Genomic DNA, 20299 nt, shown 5'->3' with positions numbered 1-20299 from the left:
GTAAAAGTACAGTATATTAAAAGGAAAAAAAATTGAACTCCAAGGATTAAAAATTAGATGAATCATAATGTTTCGCAGTAGAATTAAAATTCAGATGAGATACTCAACCCGGAACTGATGTAAACTATATGCGTATAAGAGATCAGTCGTCCGTCTATTTAACGGAAAGTAGCACTGCGATTCCCGGATGCTGGAAAAGCCTGCCGCCTTCTACCCTGTGGAAGAACATCTGTTTTTTGTTCACCATTCTGTGGTTCAACTGTCACACAACTCTTTTTCCCATCTCTTTTAGGCCTACTCCTAGTATTATCTTTGTTTTCTTCCGTTTGCGTCCTGTGAACATCCCCAAATTTTACCTGTTCTCGAGCAGCTGCATAATTGAACGGTTCAAAATCCCGGGAGGGTTGGAATTTTTCCACCGTTTCTGAACACTTAGGTTGCTCTTGTGAAGCAAAGAACTTTTGGAAGCTTGAGGATAGATCGGACAGTGACACGGGCTCATCTCCATCATCAATCTCTGATGCAGAACCTGCAATGTTGTTTGCTGGGTGGTTTATGTCATGGTTAGATGCAGAATCGGAGTTCTTTTTTGCAGATTCTTCTATGTCTGAATCATCACCGAGATTAATAATGTCTTCAGTGGTTGAAACAGTAGCTGGTACTGGGACTTCTTCCACGTGTGGTGGAACTTCAGTTATTGAGGGAGATTCCTGAACGGATGATTGAAATCGTTCATCCCTGCCTGAAAATATATGGAATGGGAGACTCACTGTTGATTTTATTTGCTCCAGTTTAGTGTCTTGTTGTTCCTAAAGCCAAGTAACTAACTTTAATCTTGAGAAGAAAAAAAGAAAAGTAAACGAATTTAGTCAATCAGGAATTGTCAAACTTCACGATGAAACTCACTATTTTATCAGGATTATACTTCTGCTTTGCTGGATTGCCAAACAATGCCCCAAAAGCTCGGCTTGGCTTTTCCAGAGTCGGAACAGTTGCTGCAGCCTAAGGTAAAGCAAGTCAATTTGCTAGACTAGAGGTGTTTTTAGGAGTCAAGGGACAATAATGCTCTGACAGGAATTTTATGCCAAGAATGAACTGAAACATGATCTTTGACTTCTTCAAATCAATGACAACAGGAGGGGATTTTATTGGACGAATATAGGATGGTCTGGTCAGTATGTGCTGATTAGTTAACAGTTTTTACATGAATATCATACGCAGGAACCAGTAGAATATGCAATGACAAAAAACAGAAAAGTAGCTTACGGCTGGTGACAATTTCATATCTGTAGCTGTATCTACAGGATGGCCAGATTCATGCAATGTTTCTCTAGGAACATTAGCAGCACAACCATCTGTCTCATTTTTTTCAGTCCCATTCCTCTCATAGGAGTAGTGAGCAGATTTCAGCTCGCTTGTACTGATTGTAGCATTAGAACTTTCAACGACATGAGACTCGTTCACGTGTCTAACTGAAGATATTGAGGTGGCATCTTCGCGGTCATTAGGTAAATAGCTATGTTTTATATCGACTTCATCGGTAATTTTTATTACTTCAGGAGCTGTTGGAGGTGACAATTCAGAATCGTTTGCAGCCAAAGAATTTTCTTCACTTACCTGCAACAAATGATCTTGTTATCAAATGAAAGCATTACATAACATATTAGTGGAAAGCAAATGGTTATGGATGAGAGAGGCCAGATATAGACCCCCAAAAGAGAACTTTAATGAGCCTATCTGACCCAATACCACATATCAAGCTACAAAGGTTCGAGAAAATCAACATATAAACCAAAGAAGAAGAAGGGACCTCCTTTAATCTAGTGGCTGCAATAAATACAATCCACTAAAAACTTACAACAAGCATATCTATATTTGAGAATGAGATGTAAGATGCTTCCACACTTGCAGAACAAACTTGAAAGCAACTTTAAGTAAAATAATCAGCTAACATGCTTTCCTCGTGCTCACAAATTTTATCATGTCCTCTAGACTCAACCCACATGAAGCTCAGTTTTTTGTCAATTTAAATGTCATGACAATTTTGTGTCCTAGAAGCAAACAAGTAACAACAAAAGACGATAAGCGGGCACAAGTAATTCCACAAGCTAGTTTCCTGAGAGTTGATAAAAACTTTATTTTTCATTGTGATGAGATACTGGAAGTAATGCTCTCCACAAAACTCCAGAGAGTCTATGTCGTAGATAATTTTCCCCTTTCGACCAGCAATTAGCGAGTTCACAGAGACAAGTAAGCTAGCTGTACATAGAAAATAAAAGAGAAGATAGGATAATTCATAAAATACATACCATTTCCAATCGCCTTGCTTTAAGACGTTCAACGGCTTCCTCAAATGCAGAAGCATTTCGGATGGCATATTTTATTACACTAACAACAGAAGCAATGTTTTGTTCAATGTATGGGTGCTTGGATCTCAAAACATGACGTAATTTGCTGGCAGTGACAGGCATCTGTTTAGCTTTTAATCAACAAGCATAAAGGAAAAAGAATATGGAATGGGTGAGGAAGAGAAAACAGTATGAAAAAAATACATCGGAAAACCTAGAAACACTGAAAGTAGTTAAATTTGGAAAAGCTAGCAAGTACCAAGTTCGAGAAGAGTCCTGTTCGGTAAAACATATCCAGTGCTCTCATCTTCAGCACGAGCAACAACATCCCTCCATTCATAGAGTCCCTACATGCCATTCAAGAGTTGTTAAAATTGTACTATGTATCGTTAACAATTTCCATCATAAAATACGAATCAATCCTAAAAATTTTAAACTTAAATAATGAATTCGTTTTTAAATACTTAAATTAGGGATTTTAAAATAATTAATTGAATAACAAGTTAATATATGATATATATTTTTTATTACATTAATATATTATATTTAGACACAAACATAGCGTCCATATAGTGTTCAATTAGATGTAGGATGGACTTTTTTGCTCAAATGACAGCACAAGCTTGAAACTCTAACAAAAGTTCCAATCGAACCTGCTGGGCAAGAACCCAGCTTTACCCTCACATATGTCCACCTTTGTAAGCATGCGAAAATGACAAAAAATCCAGGAAAAGAGAACTGAGAACAATGGATAGAAATTGTTTGTTTCTCGAAATTCCCAATAGCTTGAATAGTGACTGAAGCACTCTAAACAAATGGGTAATAGCCAACCCAAAGGCAAAACACACAACGCAAACAAAGATCATGTAAAAATTGTATACAGGGAAAGACAGGCATGAATAAATTAAAAATGTATACAGGAAAAAGACAGGAATGAATAAATTTACTTACAGAAACAACAGCTAGCTGCTTAGTGTTGAGCTCAGCATCCTGTAACCTGCATCATCATTTTTAAGATCAGAAACGCAGATGAGTAGAAGCGAACACAGGCCAAGAATGTAATATGTTTGACCTATGGACAACAAGGTCCATGATGAAACATTGCCACAAACTGACAAGGGGAGCAATACCCATAAATGTAAAGGTACGAGTCATCAGTCAGAAGCTCCTTTTCATAGAGTTGACAGCATATATCATAACTCCGTTTATAGACCTGCCGAAACACCACATAATGGTCAGTTGCAACAAATGTTTAGTCATGCGTTAAATTCTATAGCCCATTTATTTGGTTAACATACCTTCTGCAGGTATATAAGTAAGAGAACTGAACATATTTTTCTCCACGAAAAAGTAAAAGATACTTTCGAGGTATGTGAGCAAGAGAATTGAACATAATTTTTTCCACAACAAACATGAAGGAGAGTTTCGGTTAAGAGAACGTTAAAGGTACTAGTTACAATGAGAGCACAAAGTAAATATGTCTATTCATCGTGTTTCTAGATATTTTAACAAAGTTAATTTTTATTTATTTTTATTAAAATTATAACCAATACATATTAAATAATTGAAAACTACATTATTATGATATAAAAATATGTAAAAATTTATTGAAAAAATTTTTGGTATTACTCTAATGATTTAAGTTTAGGAATCAGGACTTTGATACATAATAAATAAAATTATAAAAATAATAAACAAAATTAATTATTAAATTATTAAACAATTAAAGGCTTGAATTTGATTCATGAGTTTAAAAATTAATGTAAACGATGTTATGTTCGAAAAGATTGAGCTCTAGTCAACCAGGATCACCTTCCGTCACTAATTTTATGGATGGTAGAAAAATTGGAAATTGTGTCAAGATTGCTCCCCAACGCACAGGAAACTTGAATATTAGGACACTGGTATTATACGTCACCACTCACATTGAACTCTCAAGTTGATTGGATATACGTAACAGAAGGGAGGAGTCAAGGTGAATCTAAGGGGTATAGAATCAGGTTTTAGATTAAACATGTCACAATATTAACAGTCTGAACATCCACATAACACGGATGTTCCCTGCTTAGGTTGACAACTCTTCATTTTGGTACATATTGGACTCCTTTCTCTTTAGTCTGATCGTACCAATCCTCGCACCTTGCTGACTACAATTTTATGAAAGAACTTCAATGTTTTATTTCAAAAAGTTTTCTCCAGTCAGTTTTGAAGTTAGGTAGTTTTTTGGATCCGAAAAAATTCACCTTTGAAATTAGGAAGCATTTTAAAGTTTCATCTTTTATAGTTTTAGAGTCAAAGTCACAATTATGATTAAATACTTGAAACCAAATTCCATCGAACAATGAATTTAAAGTGCTTGCCTCAGTTAGAGGAGGACCGGAATTTTCAGATTCAGCAGCTGACATTAGCAACTTTTGCCTCAGCACGTCATAAATGTACAGCAAATAATGTGTATCTTCTCTGGCATATCTGTGAAATAGAAATCATAAATCGACATGAAAATGACCGCACAGTAACAACTAGAATCTTAAAAATGTAAAGTCCCGTGATTTCTGGTTGTCTAACTTTAATGTTTCGTGTTACTACACGATCAATTCACATCCTTCACCCCCACCTTCAACTATCTCATCTACTAAACTTGATTCACCTGCTAACTAGCCCGGGTCAAAAAAATAACATATGCATGTGTACGACACAGGAAGTGTATCAAAGCCTCAAAACTAAATCATCTAATCATACAAGTGTCAATTCGGCACTCTCATGTTGGTTTAAAGGTGGGTACTAGTTGTGTAACTCAAATTTCGAGACAGGAGACAACCATAATTTACACTCTATTAGAATTAAATATTTAGTCCTCCACATGCATAATTATGACAACCTCACAAGTACGTGAGCAAAACAAAGTCCCTATATTGCATTAAATAACAGAGAGAATACTATCAACAGAAAGTCAATAAGAGGCTTCTTATGTACAAATTCACATGCTACATCATAAATAAATTGATAAATGCATAAAAAATATAACAGAGCATGAGTTTAAGAAGAAACCTACGCAATCATCTCACGGGGAAGTGGGCGTAGTCTCCAATCTGCATTCTGGTATCTGCAGAAAGTAGCTGGTTAATCCAGTAATCCGCTTCTAACTATACTCTTTCCTTCTATTGTTCCATTTATTTATAAATTTTCCTAGGAGTCCCAGTAATGATAGTCAGTGCTTCTCTTTTTTTAACATGGGGGTAGGAGTTTTGTTGTTATCAGGATCCGAACCCTGGCCTCTCCCACAATGGAGAAAGGATTATGCCACTCCAATTACAAGGGCGGTTGTGCGTAGTTAATGCTTTTACACAAGGGGCAGAAACATCATGTCAGTTAAATTATATGGACCATCATATTACTGGATTTTTTTATTACAGGGAGAGATCATACTCTTTGTTTGCTGCAACTCCACAATAATGATTCAGCAGGTACTCCAGGCTGTTACGTTCCATTTTCAATACCCTCGAGGCCTGTCAGCGAAGAACAAATATACTCAAGATCAGAATCAGATAAAGAAGTATGATAAATTTAACGGTTGTGTTTAAATGTGTGATTAATATAGACATCTATTTTCAATGATATTAAAATTTAAAAGAGAGAACATGGAAAAAATCCATTTAACATACAGAAACATGCCCAAAAATGTCACAATGTGAGTACATATAGAAATCTTCAAATTGTTCAATCTAGTACAATGAATTATGTCACGTGCCACGGTGTTAACAAATACGACGTGTAGAAGCTTTGAATAATTTTGGATTTAGGTGTGTTCAAACGCTTAGTGTAGCAAAAAAATTTATTTATGCGACATCATCCACACAAATGGGTTTCAATTCGAAGACCTGTCCTGTGTCAAACATATTGCAGACATATATGCTGAAGTCCCGTTGAAGCCATAGAATGTCACGATCTGCTCCATGCATGACCTAATCAACCCAACAATTATGCTGATTTAGAGAAGCCAACATGATCACAATTATCCACAACAACCAGAAAAGTCACCTTTCTCTTAGTTGGGTCTTTGAATACAGGTCTGAGATACGGACCAATGTGAACCCGGAGTTTCAGTGTGTCGATCACAAAATCCTCAGTTCTTGTGGAAATTTGCATCAAGCACGTCAATCCTTGAAAAGACCTGTAATGGTTATGCTCCAAATCAACCTGCAAAATAGTTGCACACATAAACAACAAAAACACAATAACTCATAGAAATAACCTTAAGAAACTCGAGTATCAAACTCTTCCAAGTGCCAATAGAAGAGCATACACTTTTTTGGGTTCCATTGGATATTTCTTGAAATTGTACCAACCAACGTAATAATGCTACACAAGAATTTTAAAAATTTATAGCAACTATCACCACATAAGAAAATACATATCATGTTATGTTTTTACTTTTTATAGGACTGGCGGGAAAAAACAGACAATGATCTAAGCTGCTTTAAATTTAGCAAATTATTGATCATAAACTAAGTTTAAATATTCTGACACAACCAAGCATATATTCAAAAAATGGACTAATTATTTTTTTGGGTTTTCGAAGAACCTGTCTCACTCGTAAGGCAAATAAAAAAGCTTGAGCTCAAACTATAAACCACCATCTATGAGTTACACCAAGCTTATCACAGGAGAAGTGATAAACATATTTAAAAAAAAACAATGCATATTATGCAGGCAGAGATAAGGAGAGCTCTAGAAAATGTCGATAACTCGATATCAATAGATGTAGTTGAAGTGACGTGTTCAGTACTGAATTGACACATTAGGCAGGTATCTGTAGGAAACTAAAGTCCCTCTCTTATAATAAAAATCATATGATCATTGGCAAATGCGTCAACAAAGATTTCTACTAACTAGGTCTTATCCGAAGACCTTGAGAATTCTAAATATAAGATAATTTGGTATACACTAATTTCAGACCCACCACCGTGAATATAAAAGTGATCGACAAACATAAAAAACCAAGAAACTTCATACATCACGACTTTAAGAAAATGAAGCCTGGACATCTGAGCAAGTGCTGTCTCATGCATTTGAAAACATAGTCGACGGTGCAATAAGAACAAAAATTGGAAAGCAGCTCTCAATAGCTAACCATGAAGAAAGGCACAATAGATTATCAACTAAGACGAAGCCTCTATACCCTGGACAATTATATGAACCAATAATTGATGTATATACCGTCAAATCAATATATCAATATATGTGTGTGCGCGTGTGTATTATCAATAAACAGGACATAGTTTACCGCAAATTCCTCCACGCTAGACAATTTTGAAGCCAGCCGTCTCAACTCATTCACATCTTCAACAAGTTTGAATGGGGTAAGTTCTATTGGAGGAGGTTTAATAGGCTCTGCAGTGCAGTCATTTTTATCAACAAAGTCAAGGACAGAGAGCTTTTCCTGTTAATATATGAGAAAATTAAGTTAACAGTAAGCACCATTAAAGATTTTTATATTTTTTCTTATTATATGGTACGATTAATACATGTAATAACCTATGAGAAACATCTAATCAAACAATCAGTGAGAAGCTAAAGTCAATATATGCATTCCGTGACCATTTCCATACCCAAGTTTGAGCAAAGAGATAGAGATATGCCGTGCAGAGAATGATTTCAGAAGGATCGTTTTCTCTGCCAAAACTTTCAGAAGAGCATTCAATATATTCAGAAACATTGTCATCAGCCAGACACGTTCAATGCAATCTTAGACAAATTTCCTAACATTAAATTAAAAACATGAGGGTTGTCACTTTGGTAAGGCAGATGGTATGATGGAGAATATATTGAAATGAAAATTAGAACAATAATGGCAAAAGCAAACAAGAACTTATAATAGCCAATAGATAAATAACCTCAGTAATCCAATCCGATTTTCTTGTAATCGCGTAAACACAACAATCATCACCAAGACACCAAACTCTAGGGCAATGCAAGAACACAAGTATAACCTAGACAAGTAAGAACAAAACAAGAAACAAACAAAACCCAGAAAAATACGAACAGAAGAAAGAGCAACAAATGAAAACCAGTATCTAACCAAGTAATGTACGAAGGTAGACCCATCTTCACTCCTATCCAACCAGACGTGCTCGAACGGCTGATTCAAATTATTTACAATTATTTTGTACTCATCTTGCGGCCTGGGTATCGTAGGTACGTGAAATGGAACCTTAGGCTTCACCTTTTCTGCTACCCTCACTTCTTGATTCTTCACTCTGAATTCTTCCACATTCGCATCCAAACTTGAAAACTTTTTCTTATTCTTCTTCCCATAAACCATCTGAAACCCAGTGTTGGAATCATCATCAACAGCATTAACTCTCATCTTCCTGATACCACTCTCCTCTTCGTTCTTCCGCAACCTCTTGAACTCCTCCAGTGACACATCAAACTTTTCAAAAATATCGTCATTCACATTTTCAAGCCAGTCGTTCGCCACATCATCATCCAATTCCATCTTTTCATCAGGCGGGAACATAACCGCCTTTCCTAACAAATCTTCCGATGCCCCAATTTTTATCAACAGATTTTTCGACTTTTCGCTGATTTCTCTAACAGGGTTCTTGAATTCCGGAAAATTATTATAAAAATGAAAATCCTTCTGCGAGGGTAGGATTCTCGATGAGCCTGAAAGCTTTCCTATCGACGTTCGTAAGGAACCCCTCGCTGCCAGATTCCGCAGAGTCCCAGTTCTTCCTGGAGCTCCTTCATCAGTTCGATCAATTTCCATTATTTGTTTCTTTATCCCCTCGGAACACTCTTATGATTACAGTTCTGAATTTTGGAATTTCAGTGACGGCTTTCGGGACTAGGGTTTATAGGGTTTTTAAGATAAACCCCATTTTCATTTCAGAGGTTTCAGGTACACAACAGAATGCAGATTGTACAACGCACGGAATAGTTATTTTTCGTCCTTTCTTGAAAGGCAGAGATGCATGACAAGTGTACGGTCCCGATGGTGCCTTTAAAATGTTTTAATATTTTGTAGAAAAAAAATGCCGAAATAATATATATATGTGTGTGTGTGTGTGTGTGTGTTCATTAAATTACTCAAATTCAAGTATTAATTTTAATTATATTAAATTTTACAGTAAAATTAATTTAATCCTTGGATTATATATGTCCAAAAATGTTCCGTTGGAAGCATAAAATACAAACCAAATTGCATATTTAGCTTCAAAAAATTTCAAGAATAAATTAGTACTTAACAAAAAATATATAATCAGTTTACGTTCTGCTTTAATTAACTAAGCATGTTATTGTTAATACACACACACACACACACACTAAATGGCTGTGAATTGTGAAACCTTGCTTATATATTAAAAGCTAATGAAGATTCATGTCAAAATCAAATGTTAAAGCCAAATCAAGGTTAAAGCCATGAATTTAATTGTGTACTTATACTAACTGATTTGTAATACATGAAATCCTTTTAGATCACCGTTTCTTTACTTATATATTTTATAATGAAATATCTGCACCATTCATGTTCCACCATACGTGCTCGGTATTTGTATCAGATAAAACATAGTGTAAGGTGAACGTATATTTTTTACAAATACTTTTTTATATCTCAGGTTTCTCCCTTTGTGGAATTGAGAATTCTCCATAATAAAAACAAGTAGGTCTCTTGTGAAACGATATCACGGATTTTTAATTAGAGTGTTCAAAATTGGAAGTGGGGAATATTGTATTATACATGGGACAATACTCAGTTTTGATATATTTGATCGACACTAGCAAAACTTGCCCAAACTCGCCCAAATTACTTACAAAAAAATACAATATTTTATTAGTTTATTTAATTTTTCTTTAAAAAAATTAGTTGAATATTAAAAGTTATGACTTAAAGAATGTTTTTCAATGAACATTAAATTAGCATTTAATAATCATAAATATTTGACCTCAAATGTATGTTATTTCGATATTACCTTAATTTGAAATAATTAGTGTATAGTAGTTTTCTTCCAAAACTATATGCATGTTATATCTCTTGGTCTGCCTTCTTAAAATTCAAATAAAATAGCCCTATAAAATCAAAAGAGAGATATTCAAAAGGGTTTCAAATATACATTATAGTACATTCAATAAACATGTTTATTACCCTCAATAATCAGAAATGTTTGACACCCAATGTATGCAATTCAAGATTTCCGTATTTTGAAATAGTTCATGCATGGTGTAATTATGTCAAAAGCACCCGCTTTATAATTTTTTTCTCTTGGCTACCTTAATTGAATTTTAAATTATAAGTAATGCATTGTTGCATAGTATATTGGAGACAAATTTTATTCTTTTTATCTTACTAAATTTATGTACTCCAAAACTGAATTTTGAAATGACTCCTCTTTTCAGCACCATTTATGAGATGAATCCTTCCAAGTTACAATGGACGTTTAAACTTAGATTTGTTCGCTATTATGAACTACATATATATGAAAACAACGGGAACAATGGGACATTAAGTTTGAAATATGTCTTTCATGATCGAGAAGTAAAAAATATTATTATCTTATTTGTACAAAATTTTAATTATTATGCATTTGCTAATGTGATAATTTTCTTCTATATTACAAAGTTTACAGATACATGGTAGTATAAAATACCATGTAATGAAAAGGATTAAACCAATTCTAAATGAATTACACATCTTATTAGAGGACACCTTATAAAACTTATTGGCATTTTTTGAAATACACATAGTAAATGTTAATAAAATAACTTTTCTGGTTCATACATAATTTACTTATAATCACATATTTCATTTTTTAGGAATATTAGGTTGTTGTGTACATTATGTATAGATTTTGTGGATAAAATCACAACCTATTTGAATAAAAATATTGATGAAGCAATTGTTGTTATCTTTTAAATGTGTCGAACATGTACTGTGTTACAAAATTGTTTGTGAATGATGATTTAGACAAAGTTACTGAATTTTGAAAAAAATATTTATCTTATTTTTATTGAATTTGATTTAAAAATATTTTTTATCACATGTTAAAAAATAATAATATATAGCTTCTCGGAAATTAAAGAACTAAATATGTATTTAGGTTGGTGGTTGACATTAATAAATTAAACACGATAAAAAACCATGTCATAGCCTTATACTAACACAATTAATCGACATATGTTATATATAATAAAGTTTTTCAAAATTAACGAAAAAAATAGTTGCTTATTTTTATTTTTTTAAAATTATATTAATTTTTACAATTTAAATATATATTATTTTTATAATAATTAATTTTTAATAATATCATCTCATGTATGGTACGGGTTAAATACTAGTTTGCTATGAACGAAGAGTAGGTACAACAAGGGGACCGATGAAGGAGATTCCACCTTCTTTCTTTCTTTTATGATCTTGCTTTTCCTTTCGTTGTTCAATCCAACAGTGTTGAGACTCTATGGAAGCTTCCAAAGTATTAAATATCACATGAGCAAATGTGGGGTACAAAATGAGGAGAAAGACAAACATACCAAGAAAGATAATGTGGAAGTAGTTGTTGCTTAATGGTGGTTGAAATGTAGTTTAGCTCAGAATTTGTCACTTCAATTGTCTTGATCTGTGCTTGGTTAGAAGCCTCCAAATTTTAGCAGACTTATAATCTGAGAGTAATATGAAAGAACTTAGATGTCTTTTGCTTTGAATTCAAGAAAATCGTGGCATTGGGATCTTTGTTCAAGTCTTGTGAGAACTCGCTTTGAATTGTATGGTTGCTTCAATTGAAGGTTAGTAGTTGGTGAGGTGAAACATCACCTGATTTTTGGAAGCCAACTTTTTGGGTATTTTTGTTGGTTGTGAGCAGTAATTCGTGGATTGGTCACCCTCGCGATTCTAAAATTTAAATTTATTTTTATTTTCCAAAACGTGTACATTTATCCAGAACCTGATCCAAGAAAATTGTTTTTGTGGCCGAGAAAGGTATCACTCTGAATTCCAAAATGAAGAATGATGAGAAAGTTTTAAATATGTTTGGTCGTATGGTGTTATATTATAAAACATTGGCCTATTTCTCGTGTTAATTCAGGTTTGTTCGCCTTCATGACAAAAGCAGGACACTTCTGGACAGCTTACAACACACACCGAGCTATAGCTGCAAGAATCTTCGGAACTTCAAGTGGAAACTCAGTCGATTCAGCTGATGGCGCATGATTCAGAATGGAGAAACATAGTCCAAAATGCCTATCCAGTTCTGTTTCTCATGTTGATTTCAATCACATACACAGTGCAGCTTGAATCATCCCAAATCCAAGCCCTTCTAAATGTTCGACAGCTTCTTGGTTTTCCACCCTCTTTGAATAGCTGGAACAAGGCCACAGATTTCTGTGATAGTTAGCCATCGTTGAATCTTAACATTGTTTGTTATGAAGATAACAGAACTCAGCTGCATACTGTGGGAGAAACAGGGGCTCCTCGATTACCTGAGAATTTCTCTATCGATTCTTTTGTTGCCACGCTTGCTAAGATTCCAGGCTTGAGAGTCCTACGATTGGTTTCTCTTGGTTTATGGGGACCATTTCCCGGTGAATTCACTAACTTATCCTCCTTGGAATCACTAAACTTAACTTCAAATTTCTTTCAAGGCAGCATATCGCCAAGTATACCATCAATGACAAGGCTTCGAAGTTTAATACTCGATAGCAATAACCTCACTGGTCGGATGCCAGATTGGATAGGTACACTTTCATCTTTGGTTGTTTTGAGCACGAGGAACAATTCTTTAAATGGAACTTTGCCACATTCATTGAGGAACTTGGGGGACCTCAGAGTTCTTGCATTGTCAAATAACAAATTTTCTGGCGAAGTGCCGGATATTGGTGGGTTGACAAATCTTCAGGGGCATGACTTGGAAAACAACGCTCTCCGGCCTCTATTTCCTGTGGTTTCCAACAATATCAAGAGCATTGTGCTTAGGAACAACAAGTTCACTTTTGGTATTCCAGAGAAAGTCCGATCTTATTATCAGCTCAAGATCTTGATCATTTCCTCCAACAGATTCGTCGGACCATTTCCAGTATCTTTGCTATTTCCAGTATCTTTGCTATCTCTGCCACGTCTCACTTATCTTGATCTAGCACAAAACAAATTCACAGGCATGCTTGTTGAAAACCTACCTTGCAGTAACAAACTTAGTTTTGTGAACTTGACTACTAATCTGTTGACTGGAAAATTGCCCAGCTGCTTGTTGTCGGGACCAAGAAAAAGGGTTGTGTTGTATGCCAAAAATTGTTTGTCAACAGGAGATCAAACTCAAAACCCGATTTCTTTGTGTAAGAATGAGGCTTTAGCTGTTGGAATTTTACCTCATCCCGAGAAGAGGAAGAAAACTTCCAAAGTTATTCTTGCTTTAGGCATATCTGGTGGAGTTGTTGGGGCAGCCATTTTAGCTGGTGCGATATTTCTGGTTGCAAGAAATTTTCTTGCCAGCAACGAAAAACAAAAATCTCCTCCTAGACTTGTATCAGAAAATGTAACAGCGGTATACACCTCAAAGTTGCTTAAAGATGCAAGTGAGATTTCTCTCTTTTCTATATCTTGTTTTTAGCCGGAAAGTTTATTGATTTAATTAATTTTATATGTTTATTCCTCATAGGATACATAACTCAAGCCATGAAAGTAGGAGAGCACTTGGCCTCCCTTCCTACCGGACCTTTTCACTGGAAGAGCTTGAGGAGGGAACCAAATATTTTGATACATCGACTTCCATGGGAGAAGGATCTCGCGGTCAGGTACTTGCTTTTGGTTTCCGTATGAAAGAAATGAATATCTTTTCAATTCAAAATCTAAAATAATGATCAGCATCGTTGGTGATGACCTTCCTCTACATGGACTCAGATGTACAGAGGTCAACTAAGGGATGGCTCCAATGTGGCAATTCGATGCCTGAAATTGAAGAAAAGCCACAGCACGCAGTACTTGATGCATCATATTGAAATGATCTCAAAGTTAAGGCATTGCAATCTGGTTAGTGCCCTTGGGCACTGCTTTGAGTATTACTTGGATGATTCAACTGTGAGCAGGATAATTCTTGTCTTTGAATATGTGCCAAATGGGACTCTAAGAAGCTGGATATCAGGTAAACTATTACACGTAATTCTTGTGAATCCGTCTGTGTTTTTATGTTAAGAGCTAAATATTAATAAACATAACAGCCACAGTTCATTGTCATTTTTGGCAGACACGCGAGTTAGACAAAAGCTCACCTGGGCTTAGCGAATAGCGGCTGGTACAGGAGTAGCAAAGGGTATTCAGTTCCTTCACACAGGCATTATGCCGGGTGTCTTTTCCAATAATCTGAAAATAACAGATGTTTTACTGGATCAGAACCTAGCTGCAAAAATCAGCAGCTACAACCTGCCTTTGCTAGCAGAAAACACGGAAAAAGTACAAATAAATAGCTTTCCAAATTTGTATCTTCACACCATCTTTGCACAACCTGACAGTCTAAATCTGCTCGATTTGACAGGATCATCTCCAAAATTTCCTTGGATCCAAGGAGGCCAAGAATGCAAGGTTTGTTATCGTAAGTACAAGTGAATGTATAACATTCAAATACGAAGTCATTAAGAAAATGCTTCTTCATGAAAACAGTCTCTTCAATATTTATTTCTTATTATTAATTGATTTTCAGGGAAAAGCATCAAAACAAGTTGGATAGTTATGACTTTGGAGTGATGCTACTAGAAATCATCTCGGGGAAGCCCATATATTCCAGAAATGAAGTGGAGTTTCTAAAAGAACAGGTACTCACTGACTAAACTACAGTTCATTTTTCATTCTTTAATCCCAAAGCACCAAATGATGCACGGAATTCATCTAATAATTATTGATACTTTTTTTTAACGTTATGCAGTTCCAAGCCAGCATAATAGCGGATGATACATCAAGAAACAGCATAGTTGATCCAGCGATTAGGAACTTGTGCTCGGGTGAATCATTGAAAACAATGATGGAGCTATGCTGTAGATGTTTGATAAAGGATCCAGCTGATAGACCTTCCATTGAAGATGTTCTATGGAATTTGCAATTTGCTTCTCAGGTTCAGGATGCATGGAGGGGTGATTCCCAAAGCAGTGAGAGCTCTCCAACTCCATCTCTGAAATCTGCACGCTTACAGCGCAGTATCAAATAATGTATGTAACAGGCGCTTCTTCTTTTCAGTTAAAAGCCTTGACCAACCAGATTGTAATCTCTACTTTTTGTGCCAGATATTTGATGTTTCAGCACTTATGAAAGTTTGTTCAGAATAACAAAGGAAAAAATGAGGTTATAACTGGTATGCCAAGCGATGCTGGTATCATTTTGCTTTTTCATGTTAGTGGATATGTTGATTGGCAAAAAGATAGTGATTTTGTTGAATCTCTCTTTGCATAGAGATTGGCATTTCTCATAAGAAAATACATCATAACAAAATTTTCATCAAAAAATTTATTAGCAAGAGTTGATACAGCATGACGTACGGGCTGGATGTAGTGCTTCTCTTGTGCCGAGTTCCTACCATCACAACACACCCGAACATCTACAGTTAAAACACAAAATAACCTTTTGTGTTTCAATTTCTTACATGGTAAATAATCATCACCAGAAAATAGCTAGTCAGAACAAAGATGGATCGTGTTTCATTCTTCGCTCACATATAACAAGGTATGCACAGTCAACAAAGTTAAACTAACTTCCAAATGGATTATTGCACACAACAAAAGATTATTTTGTGTAAATTTGTATATGTTCAAGTATGTTCTGATGGAAGAAATCCAGTACAAGAAGAAGTATCACAAAAACATCGTTGGCCATTTGGTTTGAGCCTAAAACATCCATAACTAAATGAAATTTCTTCATTCTCCTGAATTTCTCTCAAAGCAAAGAAGCAAACACGAGACAACAAAGACCCAGTACTTCGTACAATCACCGTTTCAAGATTTCCACCATCGCAAGAGTGATTAATGAATCGTGCAACGTTCCCAATTCTTGTTGCATCAATGTTGATCCTAATGCATACATTCCCAGATGGAAAATGCTCCTTCACAACCAACAGAGCGGGGGTGAAGCATCCATTTGATGCAAGTTCATCATATTTCTGCTGTCGTTGTCTAGATTCTTTGGTAGAGATAAGTTCACCTTCAAGTTCAAGAACATTAGATTAACATCTTTTCAACATCGGCTACAAATCAACTTCAAAATCTATTTTACCTGTATATTCACACACAAACTTTCCCTCAGGAATCAACTCAGCAGCATACAAACCCCAACCCTTTCTATCATCTTTCACAATCTTCAATTTAACGGACACCCCTCCTTGAGTCATCCTGTTCCCACATCCAAAGTCACACATACAACTTGGGCCACACTCCGTACAAGGACAATTATCACAAATCCCACCCTTATCAACACATCCACAACCAATTCCACCCTCGACCCGGAAAAGAAACGGGTCGGGTCGAGTATGTCCTCCCTGACACATCTGCGATACATTGTCGGAGCCCCATGGCTGGCGTAAGTCGGGCTTCATCTGGAGAACCTGCGTTGGGGTGTAGAGGAAGTAAGGGTATGGTTGCGAATCGCCCACGATGGGATTGAGAAAAGGGATTGGAACGTTCTCGAAGTTTCTGGAAGAATCGGAGATTCTTCTCGCGGTTACTAGCTTCGCGATTTGGTACAAGGTAATACAGGTCAACGAAATTGATGCTAGTTCGACGGGAAGAAGGTACGGGAAGAACACGGCGGCGCACTGGAAAAATGCTTCGCCGGAGCTGTGAGCTTTTTTGCTCTGTTGTTCCTTCATGGATTTGGGAAACTGTTGCAAAGATATTTTTAGCAAATCAAATAATATAATTACTTATTATTTTTTAAAAAATACCGAAACACTTTATTTTTTTAAGTAATTTTATGTGTATTTAGATTAAAAAACTAGAGTAACTAATAAGAAAGAAAAGTGTATTTTTTTTAATAATTTTTTTAAATAATTTTATGTGTTTGGATGGGTTTGTAGTGATTTAAACACTTAATTAAACTAAAATGAGTGATTTTCCAAAATCCCAAATGATAAAATTTTATTAATTAAAGAAGTTTTTCTCATCTAAATATATAAAAAAAAACACGACTTTTACTAAAAACACTTTTAAAAACAGACACACATTAAGCTAAAAAAACACTTGAAAAGAAAACATGAAACCAAACACGCTTTAACTCAGTATGACGTTTCCGAACTCTTAAGTCTCCAATATTTAAAATAATCTTAAATAATAGAATTAAAAAAATGCAATATTATAAAATTTAGAAATTTAATTTCATAAATATATTTTTTAAAGGAATTTCATAAATATATTAGTAAGTTATATTTGTGAAACAACGATAAAAAATTTGAAAAATAAAATATTTTATATAATTTAATCAATAACAATGCATCACAAAGTATGATTAACTAAGACGAAAGAGATAATTAAGACCTTTTGGTGAAGTGCAAATTGGGACGGGCCACAAATTGTCCGTAAGAAAATATAGTTTTGGCATCTTTTATTACACTTCAACTCTTGAAGCTTACAATTCAAAATTTATCTTAAATATCTTTTAAATTTTAAGTTGCGCTTCGATAGATGAATTTTCTTGATATCAATACGGGTATTTTATACGCCCTACATCAATAATGATTTCACAAATCATCATCTAAAGCCACAAGGAAATCAATGAAGGATTACAGTTAGGTCCCGTATTTAGGCATACCAACAAGGATGTAACAAGTTAAAATTCTCGTAAAATTATGAAACCCAAAAAACCCAATACCTGTAAAGCAAGATAAAGAAAATTGAAACAAATAAATCACAAGAGAAAACTGAATGAGATTAAGTAAACAAATGGCCACCCGTATGCTTTAAGTTTAATACTAGCAAAAAACAGATACGGCGTCATAAAGAGAATGCCGAGGCTTGTGGCCTGCGAAGATAAAATTTCTGTAGCATCCAATTTGAAGAACCATGTGATCGCATGCAAAATCATTTCCACGAGAAATTCTAGGATGTCTTTCAACGTCATTGTCACCCTTGGGAGCATGTTCTAAATTTATTGAATCAAATAAAGACATGATAAACAGTTAAGGTCCACATCAAATACCTAGTCATTCACTTGATCTCATATATGCTCTATGTTATTAGTACAATAGTGTATCTTCAAGAGTATAGTAACGAAAGTCCCCACAAAGTCTAGCAAATCTTGTCATACAGGTCTAGCTAGTTGGGTAGCTGACCCTTGTAGTCCTTTCTTGACCGAGTGCGAACTTCCCTAAAAATAATAGTGCTTTGGAATAAGCACATAAGACACAACCTAAATTATTCCATAAACCCCAGAAGCAGATATCCCAACAAAAGATTTTTTATGTTTATCTTCAATCCTACTGGACACTCTTTGCTAGTTTAACACATTCAAAAGTCCCTTTGGAGCCTCAACTGTTTCTCCACACAACATGAATCATGGCCAACGTTTTACAGGCAAACAGCAGACTTTTATGTGGTCTATGTAATAAAGACACATCAGGAATCACTATAGCTAAGAGCAAGTTCAGTATCAGATAAATATTCACGTAACAGGAGCCCGGATCTAAATAGGTATTAAAACAATAAACGATAAACTTATAAGCAAGGACTTGGTAAAGCAAAACACTCGAGTAAATCCAACATGGATGTGTGTCACGCAAACAATGTAGAATTTCTAATATTCACCTTATGACAGACGAAGGTGCTCACTTATCACACAAACACACTCTGCATCTAATCTACGTTACTTAATGATTTCTACTTCAAAATACAAAGTTTTTTGTTTCAATGACAAGCAAGAATTACAAATAAAATGTGGGTTCACCCATAACAAGATTAGCACTAACTTTACTTGGGGACGAAAAGGAAAATCACGCATTTCGGCAACAGGTTCCCAAGCATTCAAAAAATTAAGCATCTGCACTGAATTGTTTAGGCCTTTTCCTTTACTTCAAAATCGTGATAGAGCTAAGAAATAACAGTGAAACAAAAGGGTTCCTCAATCATTCAATTCTCAGCGCATTACAATTATAAACCCCCAAATATAACAGAAGCTAATTTTTCTTATAATAAAACTGTAAATCAGCGAAGATATGCCGGGATCTTAATGCGAATAAAAAGCATGCTCATAACATAAGAAATCACAACAAAAGCAACCCCAGCTGACGCGTAAGACACCTTCACGCTCTTGGCCCTGTTCTTATCCAGCGCCAGATCCAACAGCACGATTCCGATCCCTCCCAGAACAAACATGAACCCCGACGAGAGACCCTCAATGATGTACTGGCCATTCACCCGACCCGGAAGGAAGACCACAGGTCGAACCGACCCAGTGAAGCGATCCTGGGTGGATCCGATGCCCGGTGGCTCGACAATTACGTCGTAGACGATACCGGATACGACCATGAAGTATGTGAGGAGGACCAGGGAGAATACTGTCATGGAGGAAGGGAGAGTGAAGGACGGCAGCTTCAGGCGGAGACGCGGCGGCCGGAGGACAGAGAAAGGTAGCAATCGGATGAGATGGAAAATCGGGTCAATCGAGTCGGATGATGGATTGGGTTGGGTCGCAGTGGTTGAGCTTGAAGTTGACATTTTTGCCGGTGAGTTGAAGAAGGACCACAGGGGTGGAGCTGAGGTGAATTTAGGTCACCAATTAACTAAAATTCTTTTTATATTAATTTATTCGGGAGATAATTTATATACCGAAGTCGCCAAACAAAGCAAGTTAAGGTAGTAATCACGATAACTGCTTGAAGGTGTATGCGCGTGCATAAATAAGGGTAAATCATAATATATATTTGAAAAATCCTATCACTTCGATTCTCATACATATCTACTACATGTTTGGTGTCTGTTTTTTTTTTTAC

At 35.5% G+C, this 20299-nt stretch overlaps 3 protein-coding genes and 1 pseudogene across 3 annotated transcripts; 1 reads left to right on the top strand and 3 right to left on the bottom strand.

Annotated features, from left to right (window-relative positions):
* Window positions 1–27: 27 nt before the first annotated feature.
* On the bottom strand, window positions 28–9275 carry LOC140991346 (protein RRP6-like 2). The gene is made up of 14 exons (XM_073461259.1): window positions 8428–9275; window positions 7633–7788; window positions 6387–6545; window positions 6227–6310; window positions 5775–5854; window positions 5401–5451; window positions 4709–4817; window positions 3479–3561; window positions 3300–3345; window positions 2608–2695; window positions 2310–2479; window positions 1267–1617; window positions 907–1002; window positions 28–809 (listed from the first exon to the last, which is right to left on the bottom strand). The coding sequence occupies exons 1-14, from the start codon at window positions 9118–9120 to the stop codon at window positions 159–161; spliced, it is 2817 nt and encodes a 938-aa protein (XP_073317360.1). The 5' UTR covers window positions 9121–9275; the 3' UTR covers window positions 28–158.
* A 3061-nt stretch (window positions 9276–12336) lies between these two features.
* LOC140991538 (probable inactive leucine-rich repeat receptor-like protein kinase At3g03770) lies at window positions 12337–15854 on the top strand (annotated as a pseudogene).
* Window positions 15855–16105: 251 nt separating this feature from the next.
* On the bottom strand, window positions 16106–17224 carry LOC140991537 (histone-lysine N-methyltransferase SUVR3). The gene is made up of 2 exons (XM_073461539.1): window positions 16594–17224; window positions 16106–16521 (listed from the first exon to the last, which is right to left on the bottom strand). The coding sequence occupies exons 1-2, from the start codon at window positions 17183–17185 to the stop codon at window positions 16133–16135; spliced, it is 981 nt and encodes a 326-aa protein (XP_073317640.1). The 5' UTR covers window positions 17186–17224; the 3' UTR covers window positions 16106–16132.
* A 2133-nt stretch (window positions 17225–19357) lies between these two features.
* On the bottom strand, window positions 19358–20099 carry LOC140990999 (uncharacterized). The gene has a single exon (XM_073460904.1). The coding sequence runs from the start codon at window positions 20022–20024 to the stop codon at window positions 19512–19514; it is 513 nt and encodes a 170-aa protein (XP_073317005.1). The 5' UTR covers window positions 20025–20099; the 3' UTR covers window positions 19358–19511.
* Window positions 20100–20299: the final 200 nt, after the last annotated feature.

The sequence above is a fragment of the Primulina huaijiensis genome, chromosome 13, assembly GCF_012295235.1.
Source record: "Primulina huaijiensis isolate GDHJ02 chromosome 13, ASM1229523v2, whole genome shotgun sequence".
Lineage (NCBI taxonomy): Eukaryota > Viridiplantae > Streptophyta > Magnoliopsida > Lamiales > Gesneriaceae > Primulina > Primulina huaijiensis.
Note: the sequence above shows the minus strand (reverse complement) of the source record. Positions and strands in the feature narration are given on the sequence as shown.

Coding starts and splice junctions, on each gene's coding strand:
- LOC140990999 (XM_073460904.1), bottom strand. CDS start 20,024: ATGTCAACTTCAAGCTCAACCACTGCGACCCAACCCAATCCATCATCC.
- LOC140991346 (XM_073461259.1), bottom strand. CDS start 9,120: ATGGAAATTGATCGAACTGATGAAGGAGCTCCAGGAAGAACTGGGACT. Junction 5,452..5,774: donor GGAGTTGCAGCAAACAAAGA/GTATGATCTCTC, acceptor TACTTTCTGCAG/ATACCAGAATGCAGATTGGA. Junction 4,818..5,400: donor CTTCCCCGTGAGATGATTGC/GTAGGTTTCTTC, acceptor TCTATTTCACAG/ATATGCCAGAGAAGATACAC.
- LOC140991537 (XM_073461539.1), bottom strand. CDS start 17,185: ATGAAGGAACAACAGAGCAAAAAAGCTCACAGCTCCGGCGAAGCATTT. Junction 16,522..16,593: donor GTTTGTGTGTGAATATACAG/GTAAAATAGATT, acceptor TTGAACTTGAAG/GTGAACTTATCTCTACCAAA.